The sequence below is a fragment of the Sclerotinia sclerotiorum genome, genomic scaffold (genome assembly GCF_000146945.2).
Source record: "Sclerotinia sclerotiorum 1980 UF-70 scaffold_21 genomic scaffold, whole genome shotgun sequence".
Classification (NCBI taxonomy): domain Eukaryota; kingdom Fungi; phylum Ascomycota; class Leotiomycetes; order Helotiales; family Sclerotiniaceae; genus Sclerotinia; species Sclerotinia sclerotiorum.
Window position 1 is genome coordinate 721415 of NW_001820815.1, and position 16222 is coordinate 737636.

Here is a 16222-nt window from a genome sequence, read left to right on the forward strand (position 1 = left end):
AGTTAATTAACTTGATGCCCTCATCGACATCTTGCTCCGTTGAATTACTAGAAACCATTGCGACAGACTCTGCAATTTCTATCTTGACGCGGGACTTCGGTAACCTGACAAGTGTTCGAGAACAATCTATCTGTCGATCTTGAGCTGTGGCTATTTCCTTTTCACGCGCTGATATCATGATCGCCGACGCTTGCATTTCTCTTTCTTCAACCTGGCTTTCCTGGCGATTTCCGCTCGCTCCTCATCGTCATTCGACTGCTTATCATCTTTACCCCAACCAGTCGGCAGAAAGTCCATATCATCGTCTAGAAAACCTTCGCTGCCAGAATCTGTATTCGAATCCCATCTAGAGCATTTCTCACTACTACAATCTTCGATCATAGGTGGTTGGAGTGGCCAGTTACGTGGAACTTCTTCGTCTTCTTGACGCTTGATAATTTGATCTGTGAATTATTTTAGTGTCGGTGTTTCCGTCTATTTGAGGATTGCTCTTTCGTACCTTTCTTTCCAAGTGGTGATTGGTTTTCTGCGTTTAATGGAGATAGTGAGATGATTCTTGTGGATAGTCCAGAGGATGCAGATGCATTAGTTAATTTCTTCTTTTTGGCTGCCATTGTTTTGAGACTGGTTGTGAATTCTGGCATAGATAACCTTGAGCGTGGTATTGTAGTATTGCGAGGAATAGCGCAATTTTCGGAACTGGTAGAATGTTTTAGATCGCGTTGTTTTTGTTATTTTTGTTGCTGGACAACACCGAACAATAGAAATAAAAGTCTTATTTTGTAGCGGAAATTTTTCGACAATTCAAAAATAGACAAAAAAACGAGAGAATTGAGTTGTTTCTGTCAAAAAAATACATCATCCTAATGTGAGGCAGGATCGCGTCAGATACGATGTTTAAAATGAAAATAAATAGCTTTATTTTGACAACCCTATATACGACGAAAAACAGAGGTGTGCATAAATTATTCGTCTAGTTAATGGTTATCATAAGATATTCACTCACTCACCCACTCACTCTCTATTACTCTACCATCATACAATAACCAATATGCGAAACTAAGATTAAATTTCCATTGCGGAAATGATATAGTGAATTGTTGTAGAAATATCATAGCTTGGTTTTTGTAATTGAGTTGTCGTTGCTTACCTAGGTAGGTAGGTGGTGGTTTGTTATGGAGTAAGATTACTTATCTGCCTATTGAAAATGAGATGATAAGGGTAGGTAGGTTATTGTTTAATTTGGTTTGGATTAATTTTTCTCCTATTATTTCATTATTAGGAGAGATAGCTTGGAAGAAAGAGGATGACTATATATTCTGTAACGCTGCTCAGGGAATCACAGTTGTCTAGTAGTTATATCTTATGTAGGTATCTTGCATTCTCAATCCATTGACCGCAGGGTGTAAGTTAATCTCCCAGCCAAAATAATTCGCGAGCAATAATTTTTTCTTGTAGCTTCATATAATACCCCAGATGCAAATCAAGCGTGGATACGCAACTCAAGTTGATTTGGCGGAAGTTGTTCTAATCTATCAAGGAGTACCACTGTAAAACACACAATCGTCTATCGTGAAAGAAGATGTAGACTACATCAGCCATCAAAACCCTCACTCTTATAACGATAAAATTCTCAATACTCCATTCCAGAGCCAAAATTGCCTAATCACCCCACTCACTAACCGGCATTGTCCATTCATCTTGTTCAGTATCCTGTAACGTATGATTGTTTCTCAATTTTAACTTTAGAAGAGATATATAACTACTGCTGTTTTTTCGATGTGATAATGGTAAGCTATATCCCTATCCATACATAAAATATCCCTAAATAGCTAACGCAAACTTGATAAGCAAACATCGTAATCTAGATTTGCGATAAAACTCCTCTTCCACTTTACACCTTCCACAAAGCCATTACCGAGTTCCAGCATCGATATGCTTCTTTAGGTATTCTCTAGAAGCTCTTATAGCCATTACAGTATCAATATTTGCACAAGGTTTTATAACCTCAATAATACCTCGATACTAATTCACAATGTCGTCTACATATATGTGGATGTAATGTGATATATATCTCGCAATGCGATTCCGCATCACGGCTCGTCAGAATTCCAAGTTCGAAAACTGCAGTATCTGCAATTGCGTTTTTTGTATGACAGCAGTAGTCATCTTGTTCCAGGTTTGATTTCTTCCTACCCAATGTACTTCGAAAACTTCTTCTATAAACAAGCCACAATCTTCAAGTGTACTTCCTGCTTCTTCACCGAATCAAATGATGATGTTCTGTTGAAGAGCCGCATGATGATAGGCTTAAAGAGTGATGAAAACATACTCGCTTCTCATTGTAATGATATAGTCACTGCATGTTCCGATGGACTTGACAGTCATTATGAACCCCGGAGATTTTTGTTCTAATTGGGAAATGGCTCACATGCTGTTCAGTTAACACTCTTTCAATGAAATGGCGAAATGTTTATTGTACAATGGGACTTGAGTAATACTAAGGCTAACGAAAATAAGGGAATGAGAGGGTAATGGGAGATGAAATGGGGCAGAAGGGAAAGGAGGATAAGAAGGATGGGAAGCCGGAAAGAAAAGGACGACAGAAGAGTGGAGATCGTAATGAAGGAAGAACTTGAGATGTCTTAGCTGTTCACTTTTAGGGCTGAGTACCTCTATTCGGTTGAATTTCTAGGAATCCCAAAGAGCAATACCATATCATATGAAAGTTGAGACGAGAGACATGCATGGGAAAACCAAAATATAAAACCTTACAACGGGGTTTTCGCGGATAAATTAGAATATTATATCAAATGATTGGTCCTAACCAATAAAATGCATAAAACTGACAGAAATAGATGAATCGCTTGTGGGGAAAGTCAGATGATCAACTTCAAGATGTACTCTTCCTCGGGCAATATACGATAAAAGATTCATATCAGGCATGATATTGCGATGAACTCAACGCCTAGGAAATACTAGCAAAATAACTTAGAGATAACAAATGTGTGGGTAATGATATATTTTTGTCTTTCCGATCTAGCCAGCAGAATCTAAACGAGTGATCATAAGGGGCAAAGAGGAGGGTTAGTCACAACATGTAGTTCGCCAAGGGCATTAAACTGTTCATTTTCCGTACGAAGTCGATAGTATAATTGTCTCGCATATCGCCAGACATCAGATTATCCAGGAAAAAATAAGATGGCGTGCAATCCTTAACAATAAGTGAAGGAGGATGAAAATGTTAGAGATCAGTCTTGAACAGTCTCTTTGCTCCAATCTGCAAGGCAGCTCAGATGTGAAGTACCCAATTTCTCGCTCAGTCGTCCTTGTGATCATTGGGCAAAATGACTTGATTGGTGGCAGAGCAAAGACTTTGTACGCTAATTGACAGGTCTAGATGCAAATATTACCACCGCCAAGGCTCGCTGGAAATGAGGTTCGGGATGGTTAATCTTATCGCAAAATGATTGGTCAAGAAACGAGGGAGTTTCCGCTGCGTTTTGCGCATTCCACATTCCTCGAAGAGCCTCAAGTTGCACGATGTCTTATATAAACTTCAGATGGCTGCATGAGCTGAAGTTAGCGAAATGGAAATCTCGAAATAGAATCCAATTAAACGCATGATTGTCACGTGAATTGTCAATGAGACGTTATTTGATTGGTTCGCTAGTGCTGGCTGTGATATATCCACTCCTTCATCCGTCAGCGTAAGAACTAAAACTCGACATCAATCTTCCCCATTAATGGAAAGAAGTCTGGAAACCGCGGTAAGTCATGGGTACTATTCATCCCACGTGGTGGATTTAAATGCATGCATGTTAGGCTTCGATAATGCCATGGATACGGACTCGTGGCTTTCTGAACATCTTCTTCTGACAAAATAGGCGTTGAATTATTGCTTTTCCATATCTTGGCTTTTCGATCAAATTGTCATTATTTAGGCAGCAAAGTTTTGCTCCTTCGTTGATATTATTTGTCGAACGGGATGTATATATTCTTTTTGAGGAATTTATAAAAATAGTATAAGCAATAAGGGCTTTTTATACTATTGAAAGCCTTTCATTCAAGTGTATTTGTCCACACACTTCTTGGCGAGGCTGCTGTCTGGAATGTGTTCTGGTGTCTTGCTTATAGTGAGCGGACTACCTCTGACACAGGGATGCCGTGCGAAGGACAACTCAGCCTTCAGCCATATAAAAGCTCAATTTTAATCGGTTTAACCCTTGCTCACAGAGTCTCGGCATCCGCCCGTATTTCACTCGCAATGTTTGATATGGGCTGGTGAAAGACGCCCGTGGAAGGGCTTGCTTGTGTCACTATCTGTGTTTCTTATTAACACAGAAATCTCCCCTCCCAGGAAGGGTGCTGGTTTTTGTCTGCACGGCCTCAAAGATCTGGGAAGGCTTACTGTCGTCCATCAACATCCTATCACGAAGAGCACCCTATTCAGGTCAGCCGCTCCCAGATAGTAGCCCTCCATGTCTACATCAGTCGATATTAACCATCATTTTGATGGACAAAGACATTGGTTCAAACAGTTTTGGTATACGAACCCTACGTTGAGGGATGCAGAAAAGGCAGGCCCCCTCGGACCAGTACCTACACATTTCCACAGAGATATCTTGAATCGGGAGACATGGCGACCTCGAGATCTTCTCAGATATATCTCTCCTTCCTATGGAAAGCCACATCATATGATCGTACAAGCCGCTTCCGGTCCCAACACCCAACCCCAGGGAGAATGGAGGCGGCGACCTGTTGGGGGAAACGCACCTACACTTATGCGGGTATCTACATGGGCCATCGGAAATCGCCTCGAAACTGCCGAAGACTATGCCTTGGCTATTGGAAGATCCATTCTTGTTCTTCCTATCATAATGTTTATTGTACTCTATCCGATGTTTACTAATGGCACCGGAAAGCAGAATGACAAATATACCAGTTTCCCACACAGATGCTATGAGTATCCAAAGCATGCACTAAATCAGCTAGATGCTTCGCCAAAGGCATTGGAATGGGTCAAGGGACAGCGTAAAGATGACGGAGATAAGACCTATATAATTAAGGGCGAACAGAATCGTCTTCTTCGACCTCGTGCCTTGGTTGTTCTTCGTAACAATAAATGGGATGTTGTCGAAGATGGAAGTTTTACTGGACCATATATCTTCATTAGTTTTGCAGCGGCTCAGTACCAAAAGCCGGCCCCAACAGATGAAAATCCTCAGAAGACCGAGCTAGATGTGGACGCCATTGATCGAAGAGCGAGAAAGCTTACGCTGCATCATGGGATGGAAGCTTATTGGGCAGACTTTCATGTGAGTATTACTCTTCTGCACACCACAACTATGGAAAATTGCTGACACATACTTCAGTGTAGAGCAGAATTACAGCCCGAGGCTACTGATGACGTCCATCGGTTTTGTGATGTCACACGTGGGGCTGAGAAGGTTTGTGTTGTTTTGCCAGGCGATTCCCCTGAATTTCTAGTATTTTTTGGTCAGCGCCTCTGGTGTTTACCTGAGATACTGCTTGCCCGAGATCATAAAGTCAGTATTTGCACGCCCGACTTCCAGAGCAAAGATGGTGTGGATAAGGTAGAAGTTGTTGATATCATGGAATTCACGCATCGATCGTGGGCAAGGACGCTTACACCTAGTAATGAGATCATTCGTGATGGCAATGACGAGATTTTCCGGTTGTTGGCAGAGCATTATACTGGCTCATTAACTCTCAGTCGACTTGAGCTGATTCAAGTCGCACTTCAAGCCTTGAAATCTAGACAATACACGGAGTTCCAACGTGGTGACATTGCTTACGCTCTCATGACACTGCTCACGAAGCGGCCTCGTATGGATCCTTCTGACACAGAAGAGCAAGCCCTTGCACGACTATCACTAGCTAACGATAGTGACCAAATCGTCGAGCGCATGGCTTGCATGGACGGTATTCGCATTAAAGGTAAACCTGCGTGGTTCAATCTTGAAGATGATCTCGGCGCCAATTTGTGGGATATCCAGCCACTTTGTCAAGTAGCAGGTGTTTGTCATGATGGATCCTTGATTTTGGATGGTACCCATGCAATCTCCATTCGTTGGAAGGACATTCCGCGAATTCATTCTTTCAGACCAGTGACCTGGAAAAAGCTGGGTGCTGACATTGCGTTGAGATCCGGGACAATTTGGTTTGTTGTTGGTATCAGTCTTGTGTCTGCTAAGTCATCTGTGGGACTGGGGGCCTTCCTCCTAATCTTGGGGCTTATTTTATTGCTCACATCACCACTCTCTGTGCATATTCTCTATGGTGGAAAAGTTTGTAAGTGAAATCTTACCGCCCTGAGTCTACAATATTAACCATGTAATCAGGGGGAGCTTGCCCTTGGCTTATCGGCTTCGAAGGAACACTTCCGCTTGAACAGATCGAGCATCTCACTTTTGGTAATGCAATAGGTCGTCTTCAATACTCACCTTCCAGTGGCCCTTACTGCACTGGTAAACCAGATGAGAGAATTGGCGCCGAACCTCTCTTCAATGTTTCCGATCTTCCACAAGGGCACAGATTGTTTACATTGATCGATACCGTAAGTTTGCCATTCTTTTGCGGTTGAAAGGACAACAAAACTAACCACATACATCTCAGGGAACAATGACTGTAACTGTTTTCTCCGCCGAACGACCGCCATCTGTAGCATTACTCGCCGGTAAAGAGGGAGGTATGTTACGCACGATATTATGCTCTTATGAAAGATCCACGAATGGGTTGCGCAAGGAATGCGTCTTAAGAATGGAAACGCCTATGTGGGATTCCAGTAATGCATTGGGGTGGGTTAAGCTTACTTAGTAAAACAAGGAGGGAGATGAGATGAGACGTATCTTCACTGTAGGGTTTCTTTTGTGTTGTAGGATTTTATTCTGAACATGTTGAACAATTGGATAGTTGGGAACGATGTGTGTCTTTAGCGATGGATGGGTGATACCTAGTCAGTAATGATATTGTTATTTTTTGCTTATAAGACATACTTTATCAGTCTATTGTGTAATTAAAGGTTTGTATTAAACATATTGATCTCTCCTTATAGGCGTGACTTAATAAATCAATTGAAGCGTCTGCCCATGTGTAGGGCAAAATATAATGGAGAGATGAAAAGAACATTAATGGTAGAACTCAGTGGTATGGGCGTAAAAAACGGGATATTTAAACACAGCCTTATCAAAAAAGAATCACAATTATTAGAGGAGTCATGATTATGAAGTTGAGATGATAGCTGTTAAGTGCTTGATGATTGATTGATTGTGTAGATGTGGAGGGCTGAACGTAATTTGGGATCTTAAAGGTTCGGAAATTGAGTCAATTGCCATCTTTGTACTTGCAGAATAACAACGCAAATTGAGAGGAGTATTCACCTCTTGTTTGAATACTTAAGATAACAGTCCAGTGCATAATGACATGGTCCATTTTGATGCTAGCTTCAAACTTTGAGTTCTTCACCCTACCTTCTCTTCTCAGTTTCATTCCTTTTCTTGAACAATAGCATTCAATTGACTGATAATTGATCTGCTCCAAAGCTTGATGGTATAGATTGCATTTCCTTGACTTTGTTCTCTTTGCTTTGTCTCTTCTATGCCCCCTGTTGCAGGCCAAATCATTTCCCCATCATAAATTTAACTTGTACAATAGAATTCTTTGTCTCTTCTTTCCATTCATTCCCTGTCTTTGAAGCTCTTACAAATGGAATTGGAACACATCAAGAATACATTGTGAACCATGGCTCAGAATCATCTATTTAATCTCATGGCTTCGCTGTCTACAACTTTTGAATGCAGAACCTTCCACAAACAGAATCACAACCAAGACACCAGATATACATCAGCTGTTAATCATTTCCGATTCCCTTCAAAACTTGAGCTCAGAAACTATGTCTTCGAACCGAACAGATTCTGTACAGGATTGTGCCACTGAACCAGCTTTCCCATTGTTTGGGAAACTCCCAACAGAAATCAGATTCTTGATTTGGAAATTAGCAGCTACCAATCAAGCTCGTCGAGTGGAAATTACAGACAATGAGTTCCACATTGAGGTCTCATCACCTGCCGCTCTACTTGTTAACTCCGAAAGTGAAACTATATCCAAGGAGGTACTCAGCAAGCTCTTCGATGGCCAAACATTTACAGGTAAGACGCATGAAGTATATTTCTGCCCAGAAAAAGATACAATTGCTTTCAAAGATATCCGACATTTCAGTTTCCCACGAGATAACCTTATAGGTGGGCCACCTGAACTGACCTATAAATTTCCTTCACAGCCAGAGTGCGACTCGATCAAAACTCTTGAGCTGGAAGAAGACCTTGGGATGTGGATGTACAATGCTGTTCATTTTGGATCCTTGGATCAGTTGATCCTCCGTATTGGTGATTATACTGACGACCGTCGTAATCGCGTTTTTCTTGAAGCCATAAAATACTATCAAGACAGGCTGGCACATGGCAATTGCACCAAAGTCCCTGAGATCATCTTTCGTGTTGAACAGGGCTTGTAAATCAGGGAGATTCTTTATACACAACGCGAGACATAGATTGGGCAGGTTTTGTTTTTTCTATTCCATTTGGTCTTGTTTGCGTTTATCTACACAATAAATATCCTTTTTCCTTTTAATTAGACTTAAAAGAAAGATACTTAATCCACAGTACGAGACAGATAGATTGAGCAGATTTTGTTTTTTCCATTTCATTTGGTCTTGTTTGCTTTTATTCACAGGATAAATATTCTTTTCCTCTCATTAAACATAAAACTCTTCAAGTGATACAAAAAATCAAAAAATTCATGCCATAATGACCAAAATTAGGTGAAATTCTCCTTTGCTGATGACTATAGACCCCCGTATGCGCCCAAGATTAATGGAAATAATCATGCAGTAAACCCTCGACACAATAGTAGGTTATTCCCAAAATCTAGGACTAGGAAATCACCGCGGAAACTATATGAGAATTGTTTCTGAATAATTCTTTGTAACTGACATAACTATCTAGAAAAATACTTGCTGAATCTTTCTCATCAATCTAGTGCATTTACCGTTAATATCTATCCACATAACCGACGGTAAAGGTCTGATTCACAAGATTTCCAACATGTCTTCAAAAGATCAATATCCAGTAAGTACAGGGCGTGTACGAGCCCTGACCAACAGATAGCAGGGCAGCAATCTCAGTCCATTACAGACTACTTTTTTGATGCTAGATGTCCTTCCAGATAGAAATTGTAGAATGTTTCCTCAGTTATTACCCGAGACAGCTCTTGCAGAGGAAATAAAAAAGTGGGAAAGTAGATGTGAGCTAAGACCTGTAGGGGGCGCTTTGCTCACCACAATCATCACTCTCATGGCATTTAGCATTCTTCCCGATTGGGGACGTGTTCTTTTCCCTCAAAGCATCAAGTCAAATGTTGACCAATTTCGGACAAACTCAAACTTAAGTAGTTTCAACCTGTTTCCTCTTTTACCTGTAGAGATTAGGCTCATGATTTGGGAATTGTTAATTCCAACATCTCGGCATTATAGCATTACTGATAATGCAATGAAACACAACAGGACGCACTCTCGGAAGAACCCCGCTGTGCTCTACGTGAACTCTGAATCCAGGAGTGTGGCTCTCAAGCATTTGAAATTTCTTTTTGCGGGTGCCAATCCGATTGCCCCGGGAGAGTATAACTACGGTGTCAACATGATTGGCTCCGAACAGTTCAAATATTTCAACCCGAAGCTCGACATTATCCGTTTCGACGGCCACACACGGAATTTCAAATTTTCCCTAGGTCCCTATCCCGCGACTGCAGATCTCAGCGATCAAGAACCCATGAGCGAATGCGACGATATATTTGATATCGAGCTTCGTGAAGACGCATTGTGCGAAAGAGGACCGAGTCCCAACTTCCGAAACCTCAAGTCTTTAGTGATTCGATATACTCGAAGCCACTCTACGCATTTTACAGGAAGTGGTGCTAGAGGTGTTAGGATCTTTGTACGGAATATGCATCGAAGACTTTTGAGGGATATAAGGAGAGTGCATCGATGGTTTAAAACCCGACTTCAGAAAGGTTTGGTTACTAGGATTCCTAGGGTTTCTATTGTGCCTATGTCGAAGGACACTGGCTTGATTGAGTCGACTGTTGATTATGGAAGGATGATTCTCGGCGCAAGTCAGCAATAGCTTCCGGCAAAAATTTACTATTACATCATTCAAACCACTTGATCAGCGCCCGTTCTATTGGAGCTTGTGAATCTGGTTATGCCTGTTGGAGGAGAAAGAGTAATATGTTATTTAGTGTAGCTAAAAATTTATAATACACCTCCATGAGATAGGCTGGCAAGTGCATAAGCTAGTATTAAATTGTTTACATATCCTCCCTAAGAAAGCAAAAAGTACGTATATGAAGTACTTTTCTTGAATATTAACCATCACTGAAGGAAAAGTGGGGTTAAATTTGATCAAAAATTTAGAATAGTACTTCCTGGAAGTGCTTCAAAATGTACTTCAATTTTATAAATTTAAAATACTTGAAATACAATTTTGAATTAAAATACTTCCTTAATGTGACGGAAACCCCTGCTTTCCTCCCACCCTTATTATATAAGAAACTTCAGGTACATTAGCCATGTTCACACATGATACGATTACTCGGGATTAGTATACGATTTAGGTGGTCTGAGGATCAGATCCGAACAAGTACTAGGTATCAATGGTTATCGGTAAAGTAAGATCATTGGAGGGATAAATATGACTTCTTTTTGCCTAGCCATTGCGGCTAGACCATTCATTTGTGTATATATAGAGTAGCTATCCCCATCTACAGGTGCTCTTCACCTGTAGATTCTAAGTTAAATACAATTGCTGGTCTATAAACACCCTTTTGGTCACACAAATTGAGCCTGTGATATTTATAATATATATATATGTTAAAAGGAATGACCTTACACAGGGAATAGTGGGAAGCTGATAGGGCAGAGCTGAGGCTATATTGGCCTTTTATATGAATCACCCATTGTCTTAGTTCTACGGAAGTGCGAAGCTCTCCTACAGAGAGCTTCTCAATCTAGTCCTAATAGGACTAGTGCCCTGTGCACGTGCTACGCAGGAACCATTCACTTTAACAATATATATATATTCATTTTTATTGATTTTTAAATCTTTAAAATATTATTTTTAAATATAAAAAGATTTTAATTCATAATAAAAAATTTAAAATTCATTTCTCATACATCATTTAAATATTTAATTAAATCTCTTTAGAAAAAAGTATCTTTTCTGTAATATTAAATATCAAATTGAATTGATCACGTTTCTGATATATAATAAATAATTATAAAGATATTTTACTTCTAATAGTTTTATTTTAAAGTAAATTTTTAAAATAATAAATTCGAGAATTTGTTTAAATTTGACTGAATTCTAATTAATTACATTTTGTGAATATAAATTTTATACAAATAATAAAGATCTGAAAGTTGAAAAGAATCATCAATTTAAATATGGTTTCGCTTAACATGCCGATGAGTAGGTTCCGGAACTCGCACTGCAGTACTAATCCACACTATTCCCATCGTCACAGTACTAGAACAAAGGTCTAATGAAGCTAGTTCTAATTGTTCCACTTTTCTTTGATTGTTTTTCAGAAGCGAGTCTTTCTCTTGGTGTTGTTGTATTGGAAAAATCAAAGTTGGAACAATACATTGTGACTCAATATATAATGATTAAACATGACCTCCACCAAAATTCTCCATGGACTTCACCTTACAACCATTTCAATACCATCAACTAGATTCTTACAGCGACTCACAGTCAGTTCGATATTAAGACAGTTATCCAAAATCAGACATCATGTCTTGGTCCGGACTCCCCGCCGAGATTCGGATCCTGATCTGGGAACTCGCATTTCCAGCTTTACCTCGCACTTTCACCATTGCAACAAACAAGATGAAGCGTGGCAAGAATAAGATCCCAGTTGATTTGCATGTTAACTATGAGTCCAGATACCTTGCCAAAAATAAATACAAGCTTCTTTTCGATGGAACTAACCTTGTTGGTTCTGAAAATTGCCAGTTCTTGTGTTTCAACCCAAAGGTCGATACCTTTTTCCTTAGTAATTACACGGATCTTGGTAAGTTCCAGTTTCTCCTTGGGCCGTGCTGGAATCAGAGAATGCTTGATTGCTTTCTTCGACCTCCTGGCGCACTTCGTCCTTTAGCCATTGAAAATCCCGAACCCATCAAAGAATGTGACATGGTCACATTGCTTCGAGTTTGCGAGGGTGATTCTAAATTGACCAGTTTTGTTTCTTCAGGAACCTTGAAAAAGTTACTGTAGTCTATCATAAGGAAGTTCTCTATCCTTACTCTCCATACTGGGACAATCTTATTCAGCATGTTAGTATTGTGGAAGATCGGCTAATCAGTAGTGCTAAGCTTATTTATGGGCTTTTCCAAAAGAGGCTCGACGCGGGACTCATTACCAAAATACCGGAAATCGTTCTTTCTCCGCTTCCCTCTGGTGTCCAAGATATCTTAGCCTCTAGTGCCTCCCGTCTCAAATTAACGACGCCCAGAAATGCTGATGCGACTGTTACAATGAATAAATACGTCAAAAATTCATACTGCGTCCGTTATTATAACGATCACATCCGTTCGTCGAGGCAGTAAAGAGTTTAGTGAGGCTTACTTGATGTGCCACCTGGAGGCAAGTGTTCTCGATAACCTCTTTTTACAGTGGCGCTGCAAGTCGGCTTACACGAATATATTCAAATAGACACATTTACGCTTAATCTGGCGCTGGTACAGTTTTTTACTTGAGTAGTTTCTTCTTTCTTTCTTCCTTTCTTTCTTTCACGGAAAAAGACAAAAAAAGAAAAAACATTACAATCTTATTTTTTTTCTTTTACAAAAAAAGACTAAAAAAATCCACAAAAAATTATATTTCTTTTTATAAAATCTAAAAAAATCATTAAAATATTATTTCTTTCTATTAATAAATCAATTTCAAATCTGCTCAATGATATATTTAAAATCCAACTTTCTTTTGTGATAGTGTGTTACATACAAGTGAAATATATAAGTGAAAACACAAGTGTTGGTACGAGAAGGATACGGAAGACGTAGCACCCACGGATTACGTAGGTCCTGTATGTCTAATTGTATTCTGTCTAAAGAGCTAGCTACATATTGAAAGTAGTAAGTCTTATATAGACTTACTAAAAGAGCTAGTCTCTTTCGCGTTCGCTTAGTTCTTTATTACAGTAGTAATTGAATTGAAGTCATTCACTTCGTTCACACAGTAACAAAGAGAGTCTCTGAGGAAGAGGCAATGTTACATATCGTAAAAAAGAAAAAAAGAAAACGAAAGATACCCAATTCATCCAAGTAAGCTTAATATATAAAAAAGAGGTATTACCGGAATGAAGTACTAGCGTGATTATAGTACAACCGGAGAACAATTTTAATCCTGATAGAAAGCTTTTTTTGGCGTCTACTCGGACTATCTTTGCCTATAACCCTCGTTGATTTCACCTATTAGAGCTGCACAAGGATGAGCATCAATGGCTTTGAATTAAGCGAACATTATGAATGAGGAGCCCAAAGGGCTAGCTACATGAATATCTTGAGGGGTTACTAGGCCCAGAATGGAATGTCTAGGCAGGAAAGAGTGTGTTGCTGGCAGCAAGTGAATAGACTCTGTCGTTTACTGGAAACAGATCAATTTCGAAAGTAGTCAAGATCAGAAAGCTGTTTTGGAATTCTTCTCATTTGGTCACACTTTTTACTCTACCTTAACACGGATTAGAAATTTGATTAATAGGCTACGTGCTAAAAGTACTATACGATATAACAGTCTATTGCGACGATTTTGGATGATCAAAACAATAACAGCTAAGGGATTATATAATTTAATTACACCTTCAATCTTCCAAATGAGTCTAACGATCAAAACCTATTAGACGCATCGCCTAGTATGTTTATGAATACAATAACGCGAATGGTACACAGCGTGACGCCTATATCTTCTAGTTTAATGAGGCATACCACATTTTTTGGATATATATTAGAATACATGGCATTGAATTTTATGTCATTGACATTAATCAGTATTACATAGGATATCATGTTCATCACACTACTCTGATCACTGTATGGATATTTTGGCGAAAGGAAAAAACTCGTTTATTAAACGTTCTTATTCTCATCAAGGCATATTTTAAGAACTACTACTTCTCATGAGCTAGTATTAATATGTCATAAATTCATAAGGTGAAGAACTCTTATCTTTCTGATGCCTTAAAATTCACTCTATCGGCCGGTGATTGGCTTTTAGACCCTACCCATTGTCACTTGTAGTCGATTAATGAATAGAATCACTTATGTGTACCTCTTTATATCTATCATTTCCAAGGTCATGTGTATTATTTATGTAATTATATCACTTGTTGTGTGAACGAAGTGAATGACTTCAATTCAATTACTACTGTAATAAAGAACTAAGCGAACGCGAAAGAGACTAGCTCTTTTAGTAAGTCTATATAAGACTTACTACTTTCAATATGTAGCTAGCTCTTTAGACAGAATACAATTAGACATACAGGACCTACGTAATCCGTGGGTGCTACGTCTTCCGTATCCTTCTCGTACCAACAGTTACAATTGTAAAGTTCCAACAAAGACGAAGGAACAATGCTATTGTGATCAAAGCAAGCAGTTGGAATTTATGGTGCACGACAAATGTTGATGTATAATAGCGTTGTTCAAATATCAGGAATTAGAGTGAAACAACTCGTTGAAATCTACTATATAACTTGTCGAATATACAACTCAACAAATTCTGCATCATCTCACATCATCACCACTACTACTTAGTAATAAATCCACCAATATCAGCACTACCTCCAGTTTTCGGCACCTAGGAAACATCAGAAGCACATTTCGAAACCCTCAAGCCTTGCAATTCAAGTTTTCTACATCATGCCTTCCAGCGACTCAGAAGTCGAACTTACAATTTTCGAGGTCCGCCCTGGTGTGTACGCCATCACTTCAAACTACCCTTTTCCACCAAATCCACCACCAAATCCATCACCACCACCACCAACTTCCTAATGTCAACATGGGAACAACCAATCCAACGACAAGCGGCCGTAGGCGCTAAGTCATCTATTGGTGATACGGAAATGGGCTTTGACGGCGTTACTTTCTTTTATGAAGCTGGTCTTCATGCAATTTGAGCCCCAAGGTGAGTTTCATTTCATTTCATTTCAAAATCAAACGACTAGACGTCATTTTTATCATTATCTGCAACTGATTCCAACTTAATATCAAGTGATAATATTCCTTACTCTGCCTTGAAAAGTGACTAATTGAATTCATAACCTACTAATTTATTTCCTTTTTCTTTTTATTAATTACCCTCCACCCCTCACGAAAAATTCAATGAAGAAAACTTCTCTACTAACAAAAATTCAATACTCTCTCTGCTTACAATCACTGGGCGAATGAAGGATAAGAAACCTTGAGCAGTGTTCTGGCAAGATAGCACAAATTTCGACTAAGCTTGTGGGCTTGGCTCCTGTTTTCCCTTCCTTTAATATCCGTCTGTAGTTAGTTGTCTGCACCATCACAGCCGCCATGGCAGCACCTTCCTAGTATAAGTTATTAATTTCTTCACAAGTATTAAATGTAATATGCCTATTTCTTTGTTTGATTAGTGGTTGTTGCCTTATGGGGTGGAGATGACATTGCTTCCCGTACTTTGGAAATTCCCACATCAAGATCTCTTTTTATTTCGCTTCATATCTTTACTTAAGCATGGCCTCAACTTCCCTTGAAAGAAACTTCATTGCAAGTAATTTCAAGGGTGTATAGAACCTGCCTGGCTGGCTGCCCGTGTATCATCCTATCTACCAGCTCGCATGTATCGCTCAGTTCATTGTCTTCTCGAATCTTATCGCACAATATTATACATTTTATCTGTCAATGCACATATATCTACATAGCCAGAATTTCACTCACATGTACATAATGAATCTAATCCTTCAACTTCTCTATGGAGGTTCTGATAGACTCAAACGGACCAGGCAAATCTACCCAGCGGAATCATCAATAAGTTCAACCACAATAGCAAGAAAAGGACAATTTCTAGCAGGAAAATTACCACCGAAGCAATAAAAAATAAATTTTTTATGGTTTTTTGAG

At 39.3% G+C, this 16222-nt stretch overlaps 7 protein-coding genes across 7 annotated transcripts; 6 read left to right on the plus strand and 1 right to left on the minus strand.

The window, feature by feature from the left end:
- Positions 1–174: 174 nt before the first annotated feature.
- On the minus strand, positions 175–614 carry SS1G_12626 (predicted protein; the record flags this gene model as incomplete). Its single annotated transcript, XM_001586589.1, has 2 exons — positions 175–443; positions 500–614. The coding sequence occupies 2 exons, from the start codon at positions 612–614 to the stop codon at positions 175–177; spliced, it is 384 nt and encodes a 127-aa protein (XP_001586639.1).
- A 1585-nt stretch (positions 615–2199) lies between these two features.
- Positions 2200–2639, plus strand: SS1G_12627 (predicted protein; the record flags this gene model as incomplete). Its single annotated transcript, XM_001586590.1, has 2 exons — positions 2200–2344; positions 2521–2639. 2 exons carry the CDS (start codon positions 2200–2202, stop codon positions 2637–2639), a joined length of 264 nt encoding a protein of 87 aa, XP_001586640.1.
- Positions 2640–4481: 1842 nt separating this feature from the next.
- SS1G_12628 (hypothetical protein) lies at positions 4482–6840 on the plus strand (the record flags this gene model as incomplete). Its single annotated transcript, XM_001586591.1, has 4 exons — positions 4482–5318; positions 5376–6315; positions 6366–6580; positions 6640–6840. The coding sequence occupies 4 exons, from the start codon at positions 4482–4484 to the stop codon at positions 6838–6840; spliced, it is 2193 nt and encodes a 730-aa protein (XP_001586641.1).
- Positions 6841–7915: 1075 nt separating this feature from the next.
- SS1G_12629 (predicted protein) lies at positions 7916–9468 on the plus strand (the record flags this gene model as incomplete). Its single annotated transcript, XM_001586592.1, has 5 exons — positions 7916–8185; positions 8303–8532; positions 8872–8930; positions 9061–9149; positions 9343–9468. The coding sequence occupies 5 exons, from the start codon at positions 7916–7918 to the stop codon at positions 9466–9468; spliced, it is 774 nt and encodes a 257-aa protein (XP_001586642.1).
- Positions 9469–9848: 380 nt separating this feature from the next.
- Positions 9849–10202, plus strand: SS1G_12630 (predicted protein; the record flags this gene model as incomplete). The annotated part of the gene is made up of 1 exon (XM_001586593.1): positions 9849–10202. One exon carries the CDS (start codon positions 9849–9851, stop codon positions 10200–10202), a length of 354 nt encoding a protein of 117 aa, XP_001586643.1.
- A 1668-nt stretch (positions 10203–11870) lies between these two features.
- Positions 11871–12440, plus strand: SS1G_12631 (predicted protein; the record flags this gene model as incomplete). Its single annotated transcript, XM_001586594.1, has 2 exons — positions 11871–12150; positions 12421–12440. The coding sequence occupies 2 exons, from the start codon at positions 11871–11873 to the stop codon at positions 12438–12440; spliced, it is 300 nt and encodes a 99-aa protein (XP_001586644.1).
- A 2558-nt stretch (positions 12441–14998) lies between these two features.
- Positions 14999–15130, plus strand: SS1G_12632 (predicted protein; the record flags this gene model as incomplete). Its single annotated transcript, XM_001586595.1, has 1 exon — positions 14999–15130. The coding sequence occupies one exon, from the start codon at positions 14999–15001 to the stop codon at positions 15128–15130; it is 132 nt and encodes a 43-aa protein (XP_001586645.1).
- Positions 15131–16222: the final 1092 nt, after the last annotated feature.